The 22,268-nt window shown below is 41.4% G+C and overlaps 1 protein-coding gene across 1 annotated transcript in view; it reads left to right on the forward strand.

The window, feature by feature from the left end:
• LOC127617765 (dystonin-like) overlaps nucleotides 1-22,268 on the forward strand; it is a 116,364-nt gene that overhangs the window by 56,781 nt on the left and 37,315 nt on the right. Inside the window, exons 4-5 of the mRNA XM_052089843.1 lie at nucleotides 12,802-12,891; nucleotides 20,889-20,966. Coding sequence (XP_051945803.1) covers nucleotides 12,802-12,891; nucleotides 20,889-20,966 — 168 coding nt within the window. The remainder of the gene's footprint in view (nucleotides 1-12,801; nucleotides 12,892-20,888; nucleotides 20,967-22,268) is intronic.

Here is a 22,268-nt window from a genome sequence, read left to right on the forward strand (position 1 = left end):
CAAGGAGGCAAGTGGCAAGTGGCATGATGTTAAGAGACGAACACGTGCATGTCCGCAGTAGGGTAGGCGGGGCCCACCCTACTGCGTGTTTAAGTTAAACACAAAGGCTTCACTTAACTTAACTTAATGGCACCTATTGTCCAGACATTGTTTAGTAGACTTCGGTCCTGCTGTACTGCTGTACTGCTGTGTGCTGATGTGGCAATCTCGAAAGCAGATGTCATAATCAGATTTGATAAAAACTTTTCTCAATATACTGACAGTTGATTGCTCTTACTGAGTGAGCATTAGCACAAGGGTTAAAATGCCTTTGATTAATAGGTTCCCCGTCTGTTGCTCTCTCGACGTTGTGTCAGAGAAGCGACACTAGGGGTCTCTCTTGAGCGCCGAATATGCCTCTGATCTATGAAAAAAGGCCAATGAGAAGTTTGCAGATAGTATTTGCATACCCCGCCCCCGGACATACGGGTATAAAGGCGAGGAAATACTATGAGTTCATTCAGAAATTTTCTTCGGATCCGATGGTTGTGCATGCTGTTTGCTACGAGTCACACCTGTTCCTGTATTCCTCTGACGCTCTGCATGCTGTTGGATTGACGGTGCATTATAGCAGCTATTTCTCCTTCTTTGCACGGCAGTGCAATTTGCCCCTGGGTGCTTCGGCAGCGCAGAAAACAAACTCTAAAGAGTTATTTAAAAGACTGATTTCTCTAAAAGAGCAATACACAGTGGTGTTGAACGTCCTTTTCAGGACGCGTCTTTTTAAAGATTCCTTTCCGCCTCTGTGTAGTTCCTGGATGTGGTAGAGTGCTTTCTGCTTCAGACAGACACAGGCATTGTCTCGTGTGTGTGGGCAGCGATCACACCGAGGCTGTGTTTGTGGATGGTTCATGCTCTCACTGCGAGGGCATGACCATGGCAACGTTGCGGCCGCTGATCGCTTTCAATAGAAAGCAAGCCACTCCAGCCGCCTCCAGCCGGCCCCGCATTGCTCCTTCCCACGGGATTGAGGAGGATGCGGCTGGCGCTGGAGGCGATCTGGGGATGGCAGCGGGTGCAGCTCCGCCGGGTATGCCCCCTCGGACCACCCGCCCCTGGCATGCTCGTTAACTCCCGTCCATGCTCGAGGCAACAGCGGCTCGCCTTACAGCCAGCCTGCCTATCCTCTGGAGCTCGAGGTGGATGAGCTCGCCGCTGCATTGTAGAGCGCGGTATCTGATGCGGATGACTCCCCTGGGCTGCAGCCTTCGGGCCAGCACTCCCAGGCTGAGGCTGACGCTCAGATGACCGTGGGTTCACCCTCCGTCTTCCCCACAGCCATTGCGGTTGGATGACTGGTTCCTGGCGTCTGGGCGCTGCTCACAGCCACACCCCCCCGGTCACATTTTTCCCGGAGGTGAATGATGAGCTGCTGTCATCGTGGAGAGCACCCATCTCCACTCGTCACTTAGCCACTCTCTCCGCTCTTGCTACCCTCGACGGCAGAGCAGCCCACGGGTACATGGTGATTCCCCCGGTGGATAGGACTGTTGCGCTCCACCTGTGTTCCGGAAACCCTACCACCTGGTGGGGTCACCCTGTGCTCCCTTCCAAGGCCTGAAGGACAACATCCTCGCTGACCGCGAAGGCCTCCAGTGCCGCCGGACATGCCGCTTCCGCACTGCACGCCGTGGCCCTCCTGCAAGTCCACCAGGCCAAGGTGCTCAAAGAGCTGCACGTGGGTAGCCCTGTTCCCGATGTGCTGCAGGAACTGCGCTCAGCGACTGACCTCGCCCTTAGAGCCACGAAGGTCGCAGCGCAGTCACTCGGGCAGGCGATGGCCACGCTCGTGGTCCAGGAAAGTCATCTGTGGCTGAACTTGGTCGAGATGAGTGAGACCGACAAGACTCACTTTCTCGACGCCCCAGTCTCCCAGTTCGGCCTCTTCGGCAACACTGTTGAGGACTTCGCCCAGCAGTTCTCCGCGATGAAGAAACAGACGGAGGCTATCTCTCACATCCTGCCCCGCCGCAAGTCTGCTGCCATGCCCCATGCCCCGTCTGCTCACCAAGGGTGTCCCCCTGCAAAGAAGCACCAGGCTGCTCTGCCTCAACCTGGGCCCAGCTCTCAGCCCACGCGTCGAGCGCCCCGCAGGAAGCAGACGCCCCCATCTCATGGACCCCCTCGAGGACCCGGAAGGCTCCCAGGCGCTCCTGAGACGTTCGACCCAGAGCCCGAGATGTTAGCTCCAGAGATGGTAAGACCACTCCATCCCCCGGTGGAGGGCTGGGAGGAGAATCTTTTGTTGAATTAATTTCATTTGCCGCCCCCCTCCAATGAGTTCAGAGGACGCCCTGCCGGGTACATCAAAAATACTCGTCCCTTTGGTGCCCCTAGCACGGAGATTGGATGCGTGGCTTTCACTTCCCAACCCGTCACGCTGGCTGGCCCGGACCATCCGACCCAGTTATGCAATTCCGTTTGCCAGGCCCCCGCCCCCCTTCGTGGGCATCTGCTTCACTGCAGTATATGCATACTCAATTACCTCGACGACTGGCTCATACTAGCCCACTCCCGAGAGTTACTATGCGCTCACAGAGACCAGGTGCTCAGGCACCTCAGCCGCATGGGGCTTCAGGTCAACCGAGAAAAGAGCAAGCTCTTTCCTATGTATGGAGTTAGACTCAGTCTCAATGTCAGCACGCCTTACCAACAAGCGTGCGCAATCGGTGCTGAAATGCCTCGCCAAGTTCAGGCCAGGCACAAAGGTCCCTTTAAAACTCTTCCAGAGGCTCCTGGGGCATATAGCATCCTCCGCGGCAGTCGCGCCGCTGGGGTTGATGCATATGAGACCGCTTCAGCACTGGCTTCAGACTCGAGTCCCGAGACGAGCATGGCGCCGTGGCATGCGCCGTGTGATGATCACCCCCGCCTGCCGCCAGACATTCAAACCCTGGACAGACCTCTGCTTTCTACGGGCAGGAGTACCCTTGCAGCAGATGTCCCGATGCGTCATGGTCACGGCTACCGCCTCCAGACTGGTTTGGGGGTGCCATGTGCAACGGGCACGCAGCTGCGGACCGTTGGAGAGGGGCCCTACTGCGCTGGCATATCAATTGCCTGGAGTTGCTGACTGTTTTCTTTGCCCTGCGGAAGTTCCTCCCATTAATTCGGGACAAACATGTCCTAGTCAGGTCAGACAACACCACCGTGGTAAACAAATAAATCGCCAAGGCGGCGTACGCTCCTGCCACATGCCACGACTCACCTACCGTCGTAGACACGATCAACCAAGCCAGAGCCCCTTCTACCAGGCATCTCAACGCCCCGAAGTGGTGCTTGATCGCAAATTGGTGTTACAGTCGGCTGACTACATTATCCTGCTTATTACTTATTACTGTTCATTATGCATCTTATTACAAGACTACTTGCCAAATAAATGCTCATGAAACATTGATTTGAGTTCAAATTATTTTATTAGCTAACTTGTAGAGATTGCACAGTGATCCGAGAAGCAGGAGAGACAGCACGCAGAACCCGGATCAGTGGTCTGATACGTGGACATGCGGTTGTTACTGAGAAATAACAGACCGCTAGATGGCGCCATTTAACAATCAGAATCGAGTATTACAGAGAGCCGTGTAATAAGCAAAAATCTTGTTTTCAGCCTTTTGTTAAAATGGCTTGGGTCTTGGGAATTCCCTGAGCTATTCATATCTCCCTTCTGGTCATTCATTTTTATCCCTGTTTCTAGTCAGACTGAATGCATTAGTAGATGGTGCTATTAAGTTAAGCCCTATTAGGATGTGATTCGTTTTTATGTTTACTTGCGATTTGCACAGGATAAGGGATATCTGTGGATATCCCAGAGATGGGTGCATAAACTCACTGCATTCACACACTGATGTCACACTCAAATAACCCATCAGAATATTTAAAGCTGTGCTGATTGTCAAGAAAAATTAAACATATGCATACAGGATGATGTAGCCCATATGAGATTACTTGAAGAAGTTCATTGGAAAACCTGGAATACCTACCAAAATACAACACAAATAATGACATGTAGCAAGTCTGTTATCCTATATTACACTTTTGAATTAAAAATATGGACAATCTGTTCACATTATGTAATTATTTATGCCCCTCCCAAAAATATGTTCCGGAACGAGAGACTGCAGTGTCCAAAAACACTTAAAAACACAACTTCTCCCCTTCATTCTTTTCACATAATAATAGTACATGCTTGTATACCCTTATCAAAAGTATTTTCTCTTTCACATGGGTAAATATACACATAACTGCATTTAAAGCTTGAGGAAAAACATACATGACCAACATCTTCAGACTCACTGAGAACTTGAGAAACAATGATATTTAAAGTCAAGGGCTCACAGCAGTTTAGATTCACCAAATTTTAACCTTAACCTGGGCATTTATAGAAGGTACAAAACTCTGAAATCTTTAAAACGTCACAGCCTGACTGGAAGGCTCAAGTCCAGAAATATATCTTAACAGATGGCTGATGATCAAATTTGTTATTTGTTAGCTAATGTTAGCCCTGCAGCTAAATATTTTACAGCTTATACTAATACCCCCAAATGACAAATTTACAGTAAATAAGACAATAAAATAATTGTCAATACAGTACATTATTTTGATTGAAATGATTTTAGTCTACAGTATAATAATTTGAGACTGCTTTTGATATGAATTACACCGTAATCTGAATTACTACATACAAATTTCAATGATGACATTTACATTGATGGTTTTTAACAAATCATACACTGATTGTATGTAATTATGTATTGAAAACATTCATTATATTGTCAAGTCCTAATGAAAGAATGTTAATGTAAGCTCTTTTAGAAAGATTTTACAGAAAGTTATCTTCCAGAAATTACCTCAGCCTGTCACTTAATCCTTAAAAATCTTCCTGCATAATTGGTGCTCACCTTTTTGCTACTATTTCTTTGGCCTGACATTGAGTAGAAGCAGCACACAGTAAAGAGTAACAGACTGACCTAGAACTGCAGTTAGAAGATCTATTTTAGTCATGCAGCTGTGGTCGTTGGGGATTATGAACAAGAGGACCTGGGTGAAAGCAGGTCAGTAAGGCAGAGAGGTGACTTTAACAGCGTGGTAATCAGGGCAAATGGGGGATAACGTAGGCGGTGTGAAGCAGAGGGAGAATGTTTATACCCCTGGAGCTGTAGAAGTGTAAGATTCAGATAAGAGTTCATCACAGGGGGGCATTAGTGATTATTGAAGGGAACAACTGGAAGGCCATCAACACAGCGTGAGAGGTCATTCATTGTATAATGATGACTACAGATGTGAACTGTTATAAAAAAAAGATTATTTTCAAATTTTTGACAAAGAAATAGTTGAAAATAAAAAATAAAAACTTGAAAAAATTGAAATTTTTGCTAAATTATATGAATTTGCTTCTGTATATACCTCTGCAGTTCAAGCAAGTTTAATGTTCTCCTCAGTAGATGAGGTTTTAAAGGTTAATGGTCTATCAAGTTTTAAATCAACAAAACTAACCTCCCTACCCTAAACCTTAAAACTAAACCTAACCCATAGTGTCATAAAAATTTGATTTGAGATGAAAAACGCAAATGCTGAAGTAACCAATGGTGCTATTTTTGTTAAAAAAGCCCGACTTTTGCAACACATGGACATCGGAGCAACCGGTGTTCGTGTCTACCATCGCCAGACACTACTGAAATATAAGACTCATGCAAAAACCAAGCTGCATGATGACCTGCAGGAGGCGCTACGCGTACTCGGCTTGCTGCGGAGACCAGGCCTCCAGCCCTCGGCGTCGCCTGATGCCGGTGGCCGGGGGAGAGGACGTCGTAAGCGGTGTCGCGAGCGAAGCGCGGAAAGAGGGCGGGGTCCATGCTAGGCTAAAAACAAACCCTAGCCGGCCGGCTCTCCCGTCTATCCTGCTTTCAAATGTTTGCTCCCTGGACAATAAACTGGACTATATCCGACTCCAGCAGGCTACGCAGCGTGAGTTTAGAGACTGCTGCGTCTTTGTTTTCACGGAGACGTGGCTCAGCGACAGAGTTCCGGATGCCGCCATTCAGCTAGACGGGCTCGCCTCGCTTCGTGCTGACAGAAATACAGCTCTCTCGCGGTAAGACTCGCGGTGGTGGCTTGTGTGTTTACATCAACACGGAATGGTGCAAGAACTCTATGCTAGTCTCTAGTTACTGTTCATCTCTGTTGGAGCTTGTGACTGTTAGATGCAGACCTTTTTATCTACCACGGGAATTCACCACTGTTTGCATAACCGGAGTTTACATTCCCCCCGCCCCCACCTTGGCTACTCAGACCACATCTCTGTTATGTTAATTCCAGCATACAGACCGCTCGTCAGACGCACTTCAGGACTGTTTTGAGTGTACTCACTGGCACATGTTCAGGGAGGCTGCAACATATGGCGATTCTACCAACTTGGAGGAATACACAGCATCAGTGACATGCTACATCAGCAAGTGCATTGATGAAGTCACTTTCTCCAAGACCATCACCACACGCTCCAACCAGAAGCCGTGGATGACTGCGGAGGTGCGCACGCTGCTGAGGTCCCGAGACTCCGCCTTCAGAGCAGGCGATAAGGCAGCCCTAAGAACAGCTAGGGCCAAACTGTCACGGGCAATCAGAGAGGCAAAGCGCGCACACGCCCAGAATCCACAGTCACTTCCAGGACAGCGGTGACACGCGGCGCATGTGGCAGGGCATCCAGGCCATCACCAACTACAGGACAACATCAGTTGCCTGTGACAAAGATGCCTTCCTTCCAGATGCGCTGAACGACTTCTACGCTCGGTTTGAAGTGCAGAACGACGTGATGGCGAGGAAGTCCACCCCTCCTCCCAACGACCAGGTGCTCTGTCTTACCACGGCAGATGTGAGGAAAACTCTACGTAGAGTCAACCCACGGAAGGCTGCTGGACCAGACAACATTCCTGGCAGAGTGCTCAGAGGATGTGCAGACCAGCTAGCAGATGTTCTTACCGTCGTTCCAACTTGCTTCAAGGCCACCACCATCATCCCCATGCCAAAGAAGTCTTCAGTGTCCTGCCTCAATGACTACCGTCCCGTCGCACTTACAACCATCATCATGAAGTGCTTCGAGAGGCTCGTCATGAGGCAGATTAAGACCCAGCTGCCCCCCTCACTAGACCCACTGCAGTTTGCGTATCGTTCAAACCGTTCAACGGACGATGCCATCGCCACAACCCTCCATCTGGCCCTCACCCACCTAGACAATAAGGACTCATACGTTCGAATGCTGTTCATAGATTTCAGCTCAGCATTCAACACAATCATTCCCCAGCACCTGATTGGAAAGCTGAACCTGCTGGGCCTGGACACCTCCCTCTGCAACTGGATCCTGGACTTCCTGACTGGGAGACCTCAGTCAGTCTGGATCGGGAACAGCATCTCCACCACCACCACACTGAGCACTGGGGCCCCCCAGGGCTGTTTGCTCAGTCCACTGCTGTTCACTCTGCTGACTCACGACTGTGCAGCAATGCACAGCTTGAATCACATCATCAAGTTCGCCGATGACACGACCGTGGTGGGTCTCATCAGCAAGAACGACGAGTCAGCATACAGAGAGGAGGTGCAGCGGCTGACGAACTGGTGTAGAGCCAACAACCTGTCTCTGAATGTCGACAAAACAAAAGAGATGGTTGTTGACTTTAGGAGAGCACAAGGTGAACACACTCCGCTGAACATCGACGGCTCCTCTGTGGAGATCGTCAAAGCACCAAATTCCTTGGTGTTCACTTGGCGGAGAACCTCACCTGGTCCCTCAACACCAGCTCTATCACCAAGAAAGCCCAGCAGCATCTCTACTTTCTTCGAAGGCTGAGGAAAGCACATCTCCCAACCCCCATCCTCACTACATTCTATAGAGGGACTATTGAGAGCATCCTGAGCAGCTGCATCACTGCCTGGTTTGGGACTTGCACCGTTTCAGACCGCAAAGCCCTGCAGAGGATAGTGAGGACAGCTGAGAAGATCATTGGGGTCTCTCTTCCCTCCATCAAAGACATTTACAAAAAACACTGTATCCGCAAAGCAAGCAGCATTGTGGACGACCCCACACACCCCTCACACAAACTCTTTACCCTCCTCCCGTCTGGCAAGAGGTACCGAAGCATTCGGGCCCTCACGGCCAGACTGTGTAACAGCTTCATTCCCCAAGCCATCAGACTCCTTAATACTCAGAGACTGGTTTGACACACACGTGTCCTGAGTTGCACTTTAATTACTGTCACTTTATAACTGTCTGCTACCTCAATAACTGCTATGTGCATAGAACACTATCTCATAGTATGTTATGTTTACATTTTTAGAAACTGTCATCTTTTTGCACTACTGAGTACTGGTCGGCGCTGCACTGTCTATTGTCCTGTTCATTGTCAGAAATTTGTTGTACTGTCCCGTACTTTTTGCACATGTTTGCACGTGCACTTTCTATAGGTATATATAGGTTTTATATATAGGTATTTTATTTCGTTGTGTTGTCTCATGTGGTCCTGTGTTGGTCCTTTGTTGTTTTTATGTAGCACCATGGTCCTGGAGGAACATTGTCTCGTTTTGCTGTGTACTGTACTAACTGTATATGGTTGAAACGACAATAAAAACCACTTGACTAGACTTGACTTAACCAAGCCATTTTGTGGTGCTTCTGTGACACTTTCGGTTCACAAATAATCACACTTGATCAATATGATAGATAACACTTACATTCTCTATCATTTTAACAGTGCCTACATCCAAATCTGGAACCACATTTTCTCTGCATATAAAAGGAGCATGTAACTATTATAGAAATATGCCTGACATTCAATAAGGATGAAGTTAATGCACAAAGGAACATCAGTCAATCATACATCATATGGCCCACTTACACTACTAACTTCTTATGACTGTGTAGTCTTTGTTTATATCACTGGTGTTTGAAGGAATGGACTAAATAATAGTGTGTGGATGGTGCAATAACTGGAGGAGCACCTCAGAATTAAATTGCACTTGACCCAGCCCATTAGCGCTTTGCATGAGCAATTTCACACAGCCCTAGCGCATGCTTCCACGAAAATACCAAAACTTCATGGCCATGCCCACTGACTCTGCGCTTATGACTTAAAGCATAGCACTGCGCTTGGTGTTAGTGCTGTTAAAATAGGGCCCAGAGTGTTACTTTCACCAGAAAGCCTCCGCAATATGAACGATGAGCCACATACAAGCATATATATATATTTTTTAAATGTAAGTAATGTGTTTTCAGACCAGCTAGTGTATTTACTGCCTTCAGTAGCCTGTAACTAAATGAGATCATTTCTGATATAAACGGAACAGATAAAACACATCAGAAATTTTGTTCTGTTTTTGCAATAGTTTTGTTTACACAGACCTGGTACAGAGGCGGCACAATCTTGTAACGAACAATAGTGAGACAAACATATCCAAGAGCAGAGGAAAAGTTCAAAGGATTTATTAACAGTAATGATGAGCAGTCACTGGGTTAAGGAATGTAGAAAATCCCGACACCGGCTGCAGCAGCAGGTAGATAGACAGGCAAGGTGAAATCCTTGAAGAGTGTGTTCGTAGGATGAGTGTGTGCGTTGTGGAAGTCAGGATCAGATCCTCTGTTGAAGCTTAGTGAGATGCAGAACAACGGCCAGCAGAGATGGGTGAACTTAACTCCCGACACGTGGACAGAGATGTGGTATCCTCCGTGGAAGACCAGCTGACATGCAGTAATACAGGAAGGCAACCACACACCTGACACGCAGGCAACATATAGATACACGAGACAAGACCAACTAGTCAGAGAGAGTGCGGTTAGTACTCAACATCAAAAAACAATCTAGCAAAGATACTGACAACACAAAGGGCTTAAGAAGGGAGTGAATTAGGGGAGAACAGTTGTTGCTCGCATGGTAATCAGTGGCATGATCATCGTTCCCCCGGAACAATCAGTGTTCCCATGGAAATGCTGATCATGCATGGCGGCTGCGCCTAGGAGACGTGAGGAAGAGAAAATGACAAAACATACAAAACAAACCGACAAACTCGCTGGAGCTGTGACACAATCTAATAATGGGTTCTAACTATATATTTATTACATTTACATTACATTTATGCATTTGGCAGACGCTTTTATCCAAAGCGACTTACAGTGCACTTATTACAGGGACAATCCCCCCGGAGCAACCTGGAGTTAAGTGCCTTGCTCAAGGACACAATGGTGGAGATTGAACCGGCAACCTTCTGATTAACAGTTATGTGCTTAAGCCCACTACGCCACCACCACTCCACATTATTTAATTACATTTTTTTTTTTTTATTAACAAATAAAAAAAATAAATTGTTCATATATTTAATTCAGTCATTCATTCAATTTAGTTTTATTCATTTTTAGAGGTAAAAACTGGGTTAGAACCAGTTTTCAGTTCCCAACCCTAATGATGACTCAGAATACACTCTTTGTGAAAAAGGCCACCAACCGTCATTATTGAATATTTGAAAGTCGCAATGATGAATGGTTTGCTGGACAATATGATGCAAGACAAATCATTTGACAGTTTGATTGCAGAGACAGTAATTGTGATGTATCTTCTTATAAGGTAGCAAACCCTAAACATATCGCAGCTTTTTTCAATATTAACAAAGATCTGATAACAACAGGTTTGACCTTTAATGAAGACTGGCAATGAGTGTGAACAGTTTAAAAGACAACAGTATCTCGTATTCACTCTCATAAAATGGGTGGGGTCTGGTCCTTTGTCTTATGAAGGAAAAACGGCAGTGGGGGAGTGTCTTATCTCTTTGAATCTTTGGTGTTTTAATCATTAGTCACTGGATAATGATTCCATTTGAAAGGATCCCCGCAAGTCTTAAAATACAATGACAGAACTGTCATAAATTCCCCTGTTGCATTGTAACGTGAGGCCGATAAAGTGATACAAGTGGGTTTGTGTACATTGAACAATAAAAAACAAAAAGACTTGAAATAATGTAGATGTCATATACATTTTTTTGGTCATTTGTGTGAATTATGTGCAAATTTGGTTCAAGTGTGTACATTTTACTCATAGAACACCATACCAGAAGCACACTTTTGCTTCTACTCTATTTAATCTAAAATATTGTCATGAAGTTTTCATATATGGTAGGCTATTATACATTTTATAACTCTACACTTTGTGTGATGAAGCCTAAGGAGCTCATTGGAGGACAGGGAGTTAAATAATTTTCTTACAATTATTTTGCATTCCCTGAAAGGCAAAGTTCACTCAAAAATGATAATTCTCTCATCACTTGACTATGACTTTCTTTCCTCTGTGAAACACAACTGAAGATTTTTTGAACAATATATAAGGTGTTTTTGTCCATATGCTTTAAAAACTGCTGTGGATGCCAGAGATTTACAGTTTAAAATACAGTAAACAAGTTTCAGGCTTTACGGGATGCCTGTATATGTTACGGTGCATTACCGGTTATATTATTAAAGGATAAACATGATACATTAACTTTCTGAAACTGTAAAAATCTGCTTTGAACTCTATAATGTTGTTAATCACAGAAGAGCACATGATAACGTGAAGTTCATCAATACTGGCTCTTCCAGGAACAATGACCAATTAACATAGAGACGGTGCTCAGTGTCACTCACACAAACAAAACAAAAAACATCTAATAGCATTTTACTGTAAAATGACATGTATTTTCTTTTTAAATATATTATAACTTTTTACTGTATATTTCAATTTATGTACCTGTTAATCAATTAATTTGTTTTGACTGTAGCATTTTTACAGTCTTTTACCGTTAAAATTACGGTCATTTTTGACAGTGTACAATGTACCTCAGTGAAATCCTACATTTTCAAGCTCTGGAAAGGACATAAAGGCAGAGTAAAAGTAATCCATACGACTCCAGTGGTTTAATCTGTGCCTTCTGAAGAAATAAAATCTCTTTGGGTGTGAAACAAAGCAAAAATTCTGTCCTCATTCATCAAAAAGCTTCTCTTGTCACTCTACTACTCGTTCACACGTCCTTGTGCTTGAGGTGCGCTTGCATGTTCACACGAGAACTGATGCATGCTTGATAAAACTGGAAGTTCTCCTGCAAGTGTGCATGCATCAAGTATGAGGACTAGGGCTGTCAACACGGCTGAGAAAACAAATTACCAAAATTTAAAATATATTAAAATTTAAAAAGCATTATTTCAGGTAGAGGGAAAAATCTGCAAGTCATCTGATATTTAAGTCGATGTTGTCTCCTTCATCCGCAAGAAGTCACAATAAATCAACATAAACCAATCAACACCATGTTGTAGCGATTGTTTATTGCAAAGAACATATATTGCTGTTAACAAATGTGCATAAAATAATACATTCAAAAGATTTAGCCAGTTTATATATTAAGTAACGAGAAAAGAAACGCTTCAATGTTAACTTAGTGTTGCACAGTATCCTGCAAACGTATGCACTCGGCTGTTTTTATATATATATATATATATATATATATATATATATATATATATATATATATTACAAGTGGTTGGGAATCACTGATCTAAGGGGCTCCATTGAAGCCACTAGAGAAACGTGAAGTTTCATAAGTTAGTTAATATTCCAGTTTTTGGAAATATTTCTAAGGAAAAATTTTGCAAAGGTTGCATTTGCCTTTTTTTTACCCATTTAACTTTTACCTAATGTATGTATGGATGAATGATTAATTATATTTGTCACATGATGTTCTCTTCTCGCTCTGTTTTAGGTACGAAAGCATGTGAATGACTTGTATGAGGATTTGCGAGATGGACATAACCTGATTTCTCTTCTGGAGGTGTTGTCTGGTGAGACACTGGTAAGCTTTGTTCTGTCTGTCTTCAGTTCTGTGATCTGAAACATTCTTGAGAAGTGTGTAATGCTGAGTTAACACTACACGATTTTATGCTTGATTTTCGCTCGCCGACAGTTTTGTGGAGATCGCAATGTATGAATTATCAAAAACACGATTTGAGAGAAGCGCCGATGCATTGCCGATGGCAGCGAGATATCTAGAATGTTAAATATCTGGACCTGTCTGCGATTCCAAATTGCGCAATGTGAAATATGTTTTGACTGAATACAACTGCAGCGTTGACCTACAGCCAATGAGAGAGCAATAAACAGGGCATGGGAAGTTTCAGTGGGAGGAGTCCTGATGTACCTGCAACAGAACATCAACTAGCATGGCTGCGGTGTCATTAGACCAAAGAAATGGAGGAAAAATTAGTGGATCATTGGCAGGAGCACCAGTGCATATTTGATGTTTCATCTGAACTGTAGCACAACCGGGTGGAGAAAGAGAAGAGTTGGAGTGAAACTGCCAATTGTCTTGCACAGTCAGGTAAACAAATAGGTCGATTTTTCAGTAGGAGCTACTTTTTCATATTGTAACCAATAAAATATATGATTTAAAACATACACATCATATTCTGAAAGGCATAACATATGATCATGCATTTGTTTTCCCATCTCGTTGTGTTGTGAAACGTAATTTGGAGTCCAGGCAGAAAGTTCTGTAATGTGTTCACCCCTGTCGCCGATTCGTTGTGTAATTTGAAAACGCTACGACTTCCATGACAAGACAGACAGTTGTGTAACATGAACGGTACCACGATCCGACGTCTTGAAAGTCGTGTAGTGTGTAAGACGCATAAAACCTTCAAGCAGTCTTGAAATACTTGAACATATGTACAGTCACATGCTGTAACCTCACATTGCTTTTTATGGGGCATGTTAGATTCATCATACACATCAGTCCACTTGTGTGTTTATGTGTTACATTCCAATTAAACATGCAACACTGATAAGCTTTGCTAATCGTAGTGATGTAACTGATACCTAACTGCAGCTAGCACATCAGTGTTAATAGTGTAATCTGTTAAAATGCATGTTTATTTACACACTAGTGCACAACGAAGCATTCATAGATCATACAAGTGGTATTTACACTTCAGTCAGCTTTACATGAAGATCACATCCTGTAATTCTGTTCCTCTGTGTTTCCTGCCTGTTCTTTTGTAAAATGATATATTTCAATAATAATGTTGTGTAATGACAGGTGTGTAATGTGTTGCAAAACTTTAGAGGAATTTTGAATACCATGAATACCAATATGGATGGGTAAAAAAGTGGATTTTATAAACTATTTTACAACAGGTCATATCAAAGATGAACAGCATGTGACCTAAATTGATGATTGATTCCTTCCCAAATGAAAATCGTATTGCCGATAATATTATAATTATTTTTATTATATTAATATGATGATGATGATGATTATTATTATCATTATTAGTATTGTATTATTAGTAGTATTAATTAGAATAATTAATAATTCATAGTTTATTTGAATACTTACAGTAATAAAAGTAGTTCATCAAATTTCAGCGAAGAGCAAATTAGTTAAAATCTAATTAATTTTGTAATAATTCAGTTAAAATCAAATGTTTAAATCAAATATATATATTTTTTTTAATAATAGTGTTATGAGTCTGTTTAAGTCATTGTTAATAAAATGTATTGAAAAACAATACAAATACAAATATGAAAACAAAATCAATTCAGTTCAAATTAAAATCAATTCAGTTAAATACAAATCAAACATTAAATCAATTAAGTTCAAATCAAATCATTCAGTACAAATCAAATAATTTAAAATCAATTCTTGTTTTTGATCCTTTTTGGGATAATTCTGTTACGAGTCTTTCAGATATTGTTAATAAAATATATTGAAAAACAATAGAAATATGGTTAATATAATTGAATCAATTAAAGTCAAATCAGTTTAGTTCAAATCAAACAAATCAATTTAGTTCAAATAAAAAACTAATAAAGTCCATTCAAATTAAATCAAATTATTTAGTTCAAATCAAATCAGTTTATCTCAATTCAGTTCAAGTAAAAGTAATGAAATAAATTCAGTTCAAATCAAATCATTTATTAATTTCGCCGACTTTTATCCAAAGTGAATTCATCAGTAAGGCACTCTTTAACAAAAGATTGATTGAGATTCATCTGAGAATTCTTCCAAAGCAGTCAGTTTCATCCTGTCATTAATCCCCCCCCATCATTGTAGAGAACTCTGTCCCCTCTTCTTTTGTTTATGCCCTCTTTCTTCTCCTCCACGTATTCTGTCCTTCTCATTTCTTCTGTCCATCATTCACGTGTCCACCTGTCTCTGTGTTTGTACGTGTGTCTTTCTCTCTCGCGCTCTCCTTCCCGCGGGTAAGCCAAGGGAGCGTGACTTTCTGAAGACGTTACGGTTGGTGAGTGCGGCTGATGCATGCACGGTTGAGCTGCATGGACGTGCACACGATGATGATGATGTAGATAAGGGGGTAGCTGTGGATGTGTTCCCTCCTGCCCCTTCTGTAAAAGGACTAATGTAGAGTGTGCCGTGAATATTAACTGGAGTGCCAAACCTTGAGAAGCCTGGCTTCTTCTCAGTGGACTGTAGACATGTAGAACTGTACAGATCTTTGCAAGATCATCAGCTAGTGAAGTTAATACCTTAGGGTTGGGTCTGTACTATGTGCCGTTGCTACGTAGGGTGCTGTGGTGTGCTCTAGAATGCCAGCTTGGTCATTTCTCAAGAGACACCAGCTTGAGCTGTGAACTAAAGGCCTGATTCAAGTTCCTTTCATTTCAAGAGGTTGTTGAAGAACCCAAGAAATCACAAATCGATTTTTTGGCTTTAACCCTAAATGCATGGGTGTTTCACAGAACATTATTCCATACCTCGGGTCTTTAGTGACCTGGCACTTATATCTATCACAAAGGGACCGGCAAAAGGCCCAGATAGTGTCAAATATTCACAACATTTTCAAGACAATCAGAAAATAATACAATATGTTCTGTTATACTAGAATGTTTTCTTTCTTATTTACCAAAGAAATGTGGCAACAAATGAAAGAACGGAATTCCACGCTGAGACGCAACTGTCTTTCAAACACATATTGAGCAACACATAACACTTATTGAGTCTAAACAGAACACTCAAATGTCAATAGCCAAATCATACTGTTCATGTGTTGTACTTGCTATAGTTCACTTCCATGTTGCTTCATTGTCAAATAGCAATGCCAAATGTAAATCAAGACAATCACTGAAACAACAGCCCCTCCTTGAGTAACAAATAGCATGTATGAAATGTATGTGCACATGCAGAGTGTTAATTCACCAGCCTTGAACAGAAATCAACATTAGTATTCATTTGTATGACACTTTTGATAATTAAGCAATTAGAAAAAGTATATATATATTTTTTTGTAATGTTGGCATTTTTTATTGTTACGTTTTCAAGAGAGAAAGGTTGAGGAATACTAAAGTAAAAATTAATGAGGGTGAGGGGGTGGAAAGAGGTCCTGGGTCACTATAGACCCTGGTCACTATAGACCCTATAGCATACCAAATGTATTTTTCTCTAACAGGACAATTGGCAACAAATATTGATGATTCGTCTAATTCACAGAGGCTTATACCACTTGCCACCGGCTAGTAGGGCTGCACGATTTGGGGAAAATGTCATATTGCGATTATTGAGGCTAATATTGCGATATGCGTTTGCGATATAATAAACAAATGGTATTATGAGTCAACTTGCTTGTTATCAATGAAAATTCACAAATAGATTACTGATAATGCTGAAATGTGTATTTCTCAACTCAAACATACAAACTAGCAACAACAACAACTATAAATGCACATTGTTATCAAATTAAAATATTTGTACAAAATTAAATAATATCTTTGCGTTACTGCAAACGTGATATTTTCTCAATATTACACCTAAATAAATAAGAACATACACATTTTCATGAAAATAAGATTGTCCAAACAAACAGGGACTGTGGCAGGGCGGAGGACAGGGCTGGGTCGCGATCCTACACACCTGGTCCTGTATGAGGCTGGTCCACTTTGCTAACGGTGATAACGGTCATGTCTCTTTATATCTCTGTGAAGACTTGTCATATGGCGTGACACTCGCAAACACATCTGTAATTGTGCTTCGTTTTGTTTGGCTTACTGGGCTTTTTAAACTTTTGACATTTTAGTCATATTTTAGTAACATTTATTCATACTGACATTTTAGCCACTGAACACTGTAAACATTTTAGCCATAAGAGTAGTATTGATAAGCATTTGTCATTCTTGTCTATCCAAAACCAATACACACACACACACACACATACACACACACACACACACACACACACACATTTTATTGTTGTTGTAATTTTAATGTTATTTTTCACATAAGATTGATCTTATCATGATGATCTCATCAGTGATGCAACACGTTGCGAGCTGCAGATAGCGAGGGTGAGAGACAAGCATCTCCGTGTTAGAGCGCGCATCAGCAAGCGGAACTTTAAATCACTCCTGGTCTCGACTCCCGCTCAGACTGGGTCTCTTCCGCGACTGGTTGAAGCAGCTCTGACCATACAGAGAATGACAGTTTTGGAGTTTGTGCTTATTTACATGTCATGCTCCCGTATTATATTAACTTTAATTATTGATGAAATAAAGATATATCGCCAAGCTGTGATCTGTGTTATTGTTTCGGGCCACCAGTTCAGTGTTGGTCTGCTCGGCGTCCATCTTCACCTGATATCCACGCTGAACAGCTCTCAGAGAGAATAGGCTGTCATGTCCATACATCACATGCACTTAATTATTTAATAAAATCACAGCATTTTGCCATCATATAATTGCACAGGCTGACATTGCGATTGCGATATGATTAATCGTGCAGCACTACCGGCTAGCAATAGTCAATAGCAAATTCAGTTTTTTGGTGGGATGTCTTAAACTTAAGGCTATTGGCTATATTTTAAACTTCCTGTTTTAATAGAGAGCCACAGTGCCCACCCACTTTTTCAGCAGTCTTTGTGCCAAATTATTTTCTCCATTTCTCCATTTTGTAATTCAATATCAGGGAATAAACAACAGAACTCGTTCCATAAAGCTTTGTGAATGACACAATTCAATCAGAAACTAAAGTACAATATAAATCTGTTGAATATAAGTTATCCTTACTTATTTGAAGTTTCTTGCACAATATTCAAATATATACGAATGTGTAAGTAGTTTTAGATTATATCATTCCCAATACTTTATGGAAGTGGGTGCTCTACGGCTGCAACTAACGATTATTTTGATAATCGAGTACTCTTCGATTATTTCTTCGATTGATCGATTAATTAGATGAAACAGTTCATTTCCTTACGTGTTAAACTTAACAAAAATGACTGTTCATTAAAGAGGAAAATGATCGATCGGGGATGGAGAGGGACAAAAAAATCAGAACAGCAGAGGGCAATAGTGACACCAGAATAGAAATATTAATAATTCTTCACAGCAAAAATTACATAATTGTAGAGATATATGCTTTTACACTGTGACTGATTACATACATTTGAAGTAGTTTAAATTAATGTAGTAAGTTTTAAAATTGTAGTGTCACTGATTACATGTTTCTAAAGTATTCTTTTCAAAAATACATTTTAATGGTAAAGTATACTTATTCAGTAAAATCATATTTGTCATAATATGCTGTACATTTACTGGTGAAATCAAGACATTACATTTGGCATTATCAGGACTATCAAATATCAGGACCCTTAGCATTTGTTTACATTGGATTTCTCTTCAGGATTATGGGTAGTGGAGTTCTTTACCAGAAATTCTGCAGTCAAATTATATATATAAAAAATAAAAATAAATAAAAATAAAAATTAAATCACATTACTTATGGTTTCTACAGACTTGACAACCTCTTAGATCATACGTGGTTGGTCATTCTTGAAATGTTTGCATTATCGCTAAAAATGCATTTTTCTATGAAGACAATGAATGGGATTTAAACTTCCAGTTCCAGATTGTTCTGTTCTATAGGAAATATGCATCTGTCAAACAATTTCATGGGGTCTTGAAAGTTCATCGTGCTCACAATATGTCACAAATACTGTCACTAAATGTACTACATTTCCAAATTTGTCTTTGAATGGAACAAGACTGAATTCCTTGAGATGAAAACTCTTGGATTTGATAATACACCTTCTGTTGTCATTTCCTCTTGTTGTTTTCTGATGAAACACAAGGATCTCATATCAGTCCTTTATTTCTGGCCCTTACAGTGCTGTTGCACTAAATGGCTGTTTGATTTTCTACAAAGGAAGTCATCCATCATCTGCTCAACTCTGGACATTTCTCCTCAAGTCTATCCAAAACACTGTACTGTATGTTAAACTTGATGAGTGCCATTGAGATAATGCACATCAAGAAACACAGGAGTGAATGGAGTGTTTTTGCTGCTTTAGCTGGGCAATGGAGATTTTTCACCCAGCAGAAAAGGTTTTCCTCCCTTATCTGCTTTGTACCCATCTCATCGCTTTACTTCACATCTTGCGGTTGGCTTTTTGCTCTTTAGCATTAATCTGCTATTTACATCTGTTAAGTTAGCAAGAAATCTGGCTAGGTTCTTTCATGTTTTTGAAAGTGATCTACAATTTAATGGCATAGTTCATTCAAAAAAGAAATATTCACACTCATTTTGTTCGCTGAAAACTTCTATGCTGTTATTTATTTGTTATTTGTTTTGGTGGAACACAAAAGGAGAATTTTTGATGAAGCATTCACAGCTTTTTTCCGTACAATGACACTTTATAGTGATTCAATCTGTCAAACGGAAAGAAAACAAAAACCTAACAAACCATAAAAGTAGTAAATGACTCACATAGCATATGACCAGCATTCTATATATGTACGTTTATGTCTTCTGAAGTCATTTAATAGCTTTATGTGAGGAACAAACTGAAATTTGTCCTTCACTGTAAACTGAATGTGTTGTAAGTGAACATAATGCGCCATCATCTGTTCCTCACACAAAGCTATTGTATGGCTTTCAGCTTATACTTGGCTTTCAGGACTACTTCTATGGGTCCTGTGATGTTTACTTTACCATATTAATATCTTGACATCCATGCAGGGGTCAATCTAGAATTGTTTTTATGGGGTAGCAATGGGGTGGCATGCAGACTATGAGGGGTGGCAACACCAGTGCAAGCGCCCATGCAGTTATTATGGATTAAGGTACCAAGCTTCATTGCGACAAGTAATAGTTCATTAATTGTAGTCACTATCAAATTACTAATGTATATTAATTTGCAATACAAATGCATTTACACAGTAACCACATAGTAACCATTTAGCTACTGATTTGCCAACATAAATGTTATGTGTAAGGATAGGCAAGGGGGAAGCGGGAACCGGCAGAACAGTCAACATAACTTTAATTACATAAAAGAACTCAATACAACATAAAACACATAGACGCACTCACACATCAGCCGCGTGTCCCTCTCTCTCTTGAACTGGCACTCCAGGCTCATCTTTATCCCCATCCTAGCTGATTACGATTCATGTTTACCTCATGTTTACCGCTCCTGCAACCATGGTCACTTTGAACCGTCGTTGTATGGAAAGCAAGCTAAAACGAATTCTCCCTTTGTGTCCCACTGCATTTTGGGACAGCATGAGGGTTTTCATTCTTGACCTATTTTCAAAGACATATAAATTGATGACCTGCACAAGTTTTTAGCTGTCTGACACAGACAATCAAGACTTTAACTTTTATCTTGTCAGCGTTGCCTGTAATGTTCAATGAGGAAATGTTCTTATTGATGTGCAGTAGTTCAGATTTGCAGCATCATAAGGATTTGTGCAGACGGTACGGTGAGTGTCTGGTGCCGAGGGCTCGGCTGTGTCAGATTAAATTTATTCTGACTTCTTCTCTCTCTCCTCCCCTCATAGCCGCGGGAGAAGGGCCGCATGCGCTTCCATAGACTCCAGAATGTGCAGATTGCACTGGACTACTTAAAAAGGCGGCAGGTAAGACCAGCATAATACAATACTATGCAAATCTACACAGTAGGTTGACTTTTCTTTAGGTAAATCTGGTCTGTGCTTACCAAAATGCAAAACACTCCCCCCGGTGGCCAAAGCGGCAAGTGTTGTTGGGCATATGGGCAGGTGTGAGTGCCATTCTCTGGGTGAAATGTCCACAGAGGGGTGCCAAAAGCAATTTGTGAAGCATGTTGTTTTGATGCTGTAAAGATATACAGTAATACAGTGAAGATGAATGCATATGTTATAAACTAAACACCTCAGCCCAAACCCCAAACCTAAACCTAACCATCTGTGGATGAAAAATGTGATGTTAGAGGTCAAAAATGCAACCCCCGAATCATGCTCGTCACTGATTATGTGAACACAATTACTTCCTGGTTTCAATGTGAGATCCGAACCCGGTCTCCCACGCTGATGACGCAATGCACTTCCAGTCACGCCGTGAGGAAAGGTAAACACACTGGAGCAGATGCAAAATGTCTAATTGGAGATGCCACCTAAAAAGCTCAATATGTCTTGTTTGATCACATGACTGTACTCTTGTTTCTCCAACTGTAAATTAAGTCTTTTCCAAAGACACATGTCAACCAATCCAATGTCATTTTTGACTGGCTTAAAAAGTGTGGGACATTCCACTAACTCTAAAAATCTGCTTTTGTTACAGAGACAGGTGAGATTTCTAGTTTAAATGTGTTTCAAGAGAACAGGGAGAAGTAGGGCTCATTATGTGATTGATGCAAGATTGTGTATTGACTCTCTGCTAAAGAATTGTGACATCATAAGTCATGTGCCTAAACAATGCTACCATAAGTAACATTTGCAATTCAAAATGGGCCTGACTGTTTCCCATCGAGATTAATTTCCATGTTTCCTATGTGACGGTAAACTGTGCTCGTGCTCAGCTGAAGTGTGCCATCAATAACAGAGACATGAATTCATGAGGGATGGACTACACATAACATACTACACATAGCCCACATTCATTGTTTTGGTTTAGTTACCTACACAAAAATATAGAGAGTCAATAGAGCAATACAATTCAACATTCTGTCCTCTAGCGCCCTCTTGTGGTGAACCGCTGCTAATGTTACCTTACTGTCATGTTTGTATACATGTTTTGATTCAATTGCATGATTGCTCTTATAATTACATTTCTAATATAGAATTAGACTGCTCTGTAAATTAGTTCAGGAAAACAAATGCATTTTTAATGACATTATGACATTATAAAAAGACTTACAAATATTTATGTGATCACGTGACTTGTGAAGTATGCATACTATA

Source organism: Xyrauchen texanus, chromosome 24 (assembly GCF_025860055.1).
Source record: "Xyrauchen texanus isolate HMW12.3.18 chromosome 24, RBS_HiC_50CHRs, whole genome shotgun sequence".
NCBI lineage: Eukaryota > Metazoa > Chordata > Actinopteri > Cypriniformes > Catostomidae > Xyrauchen > Xyrauchen texanus.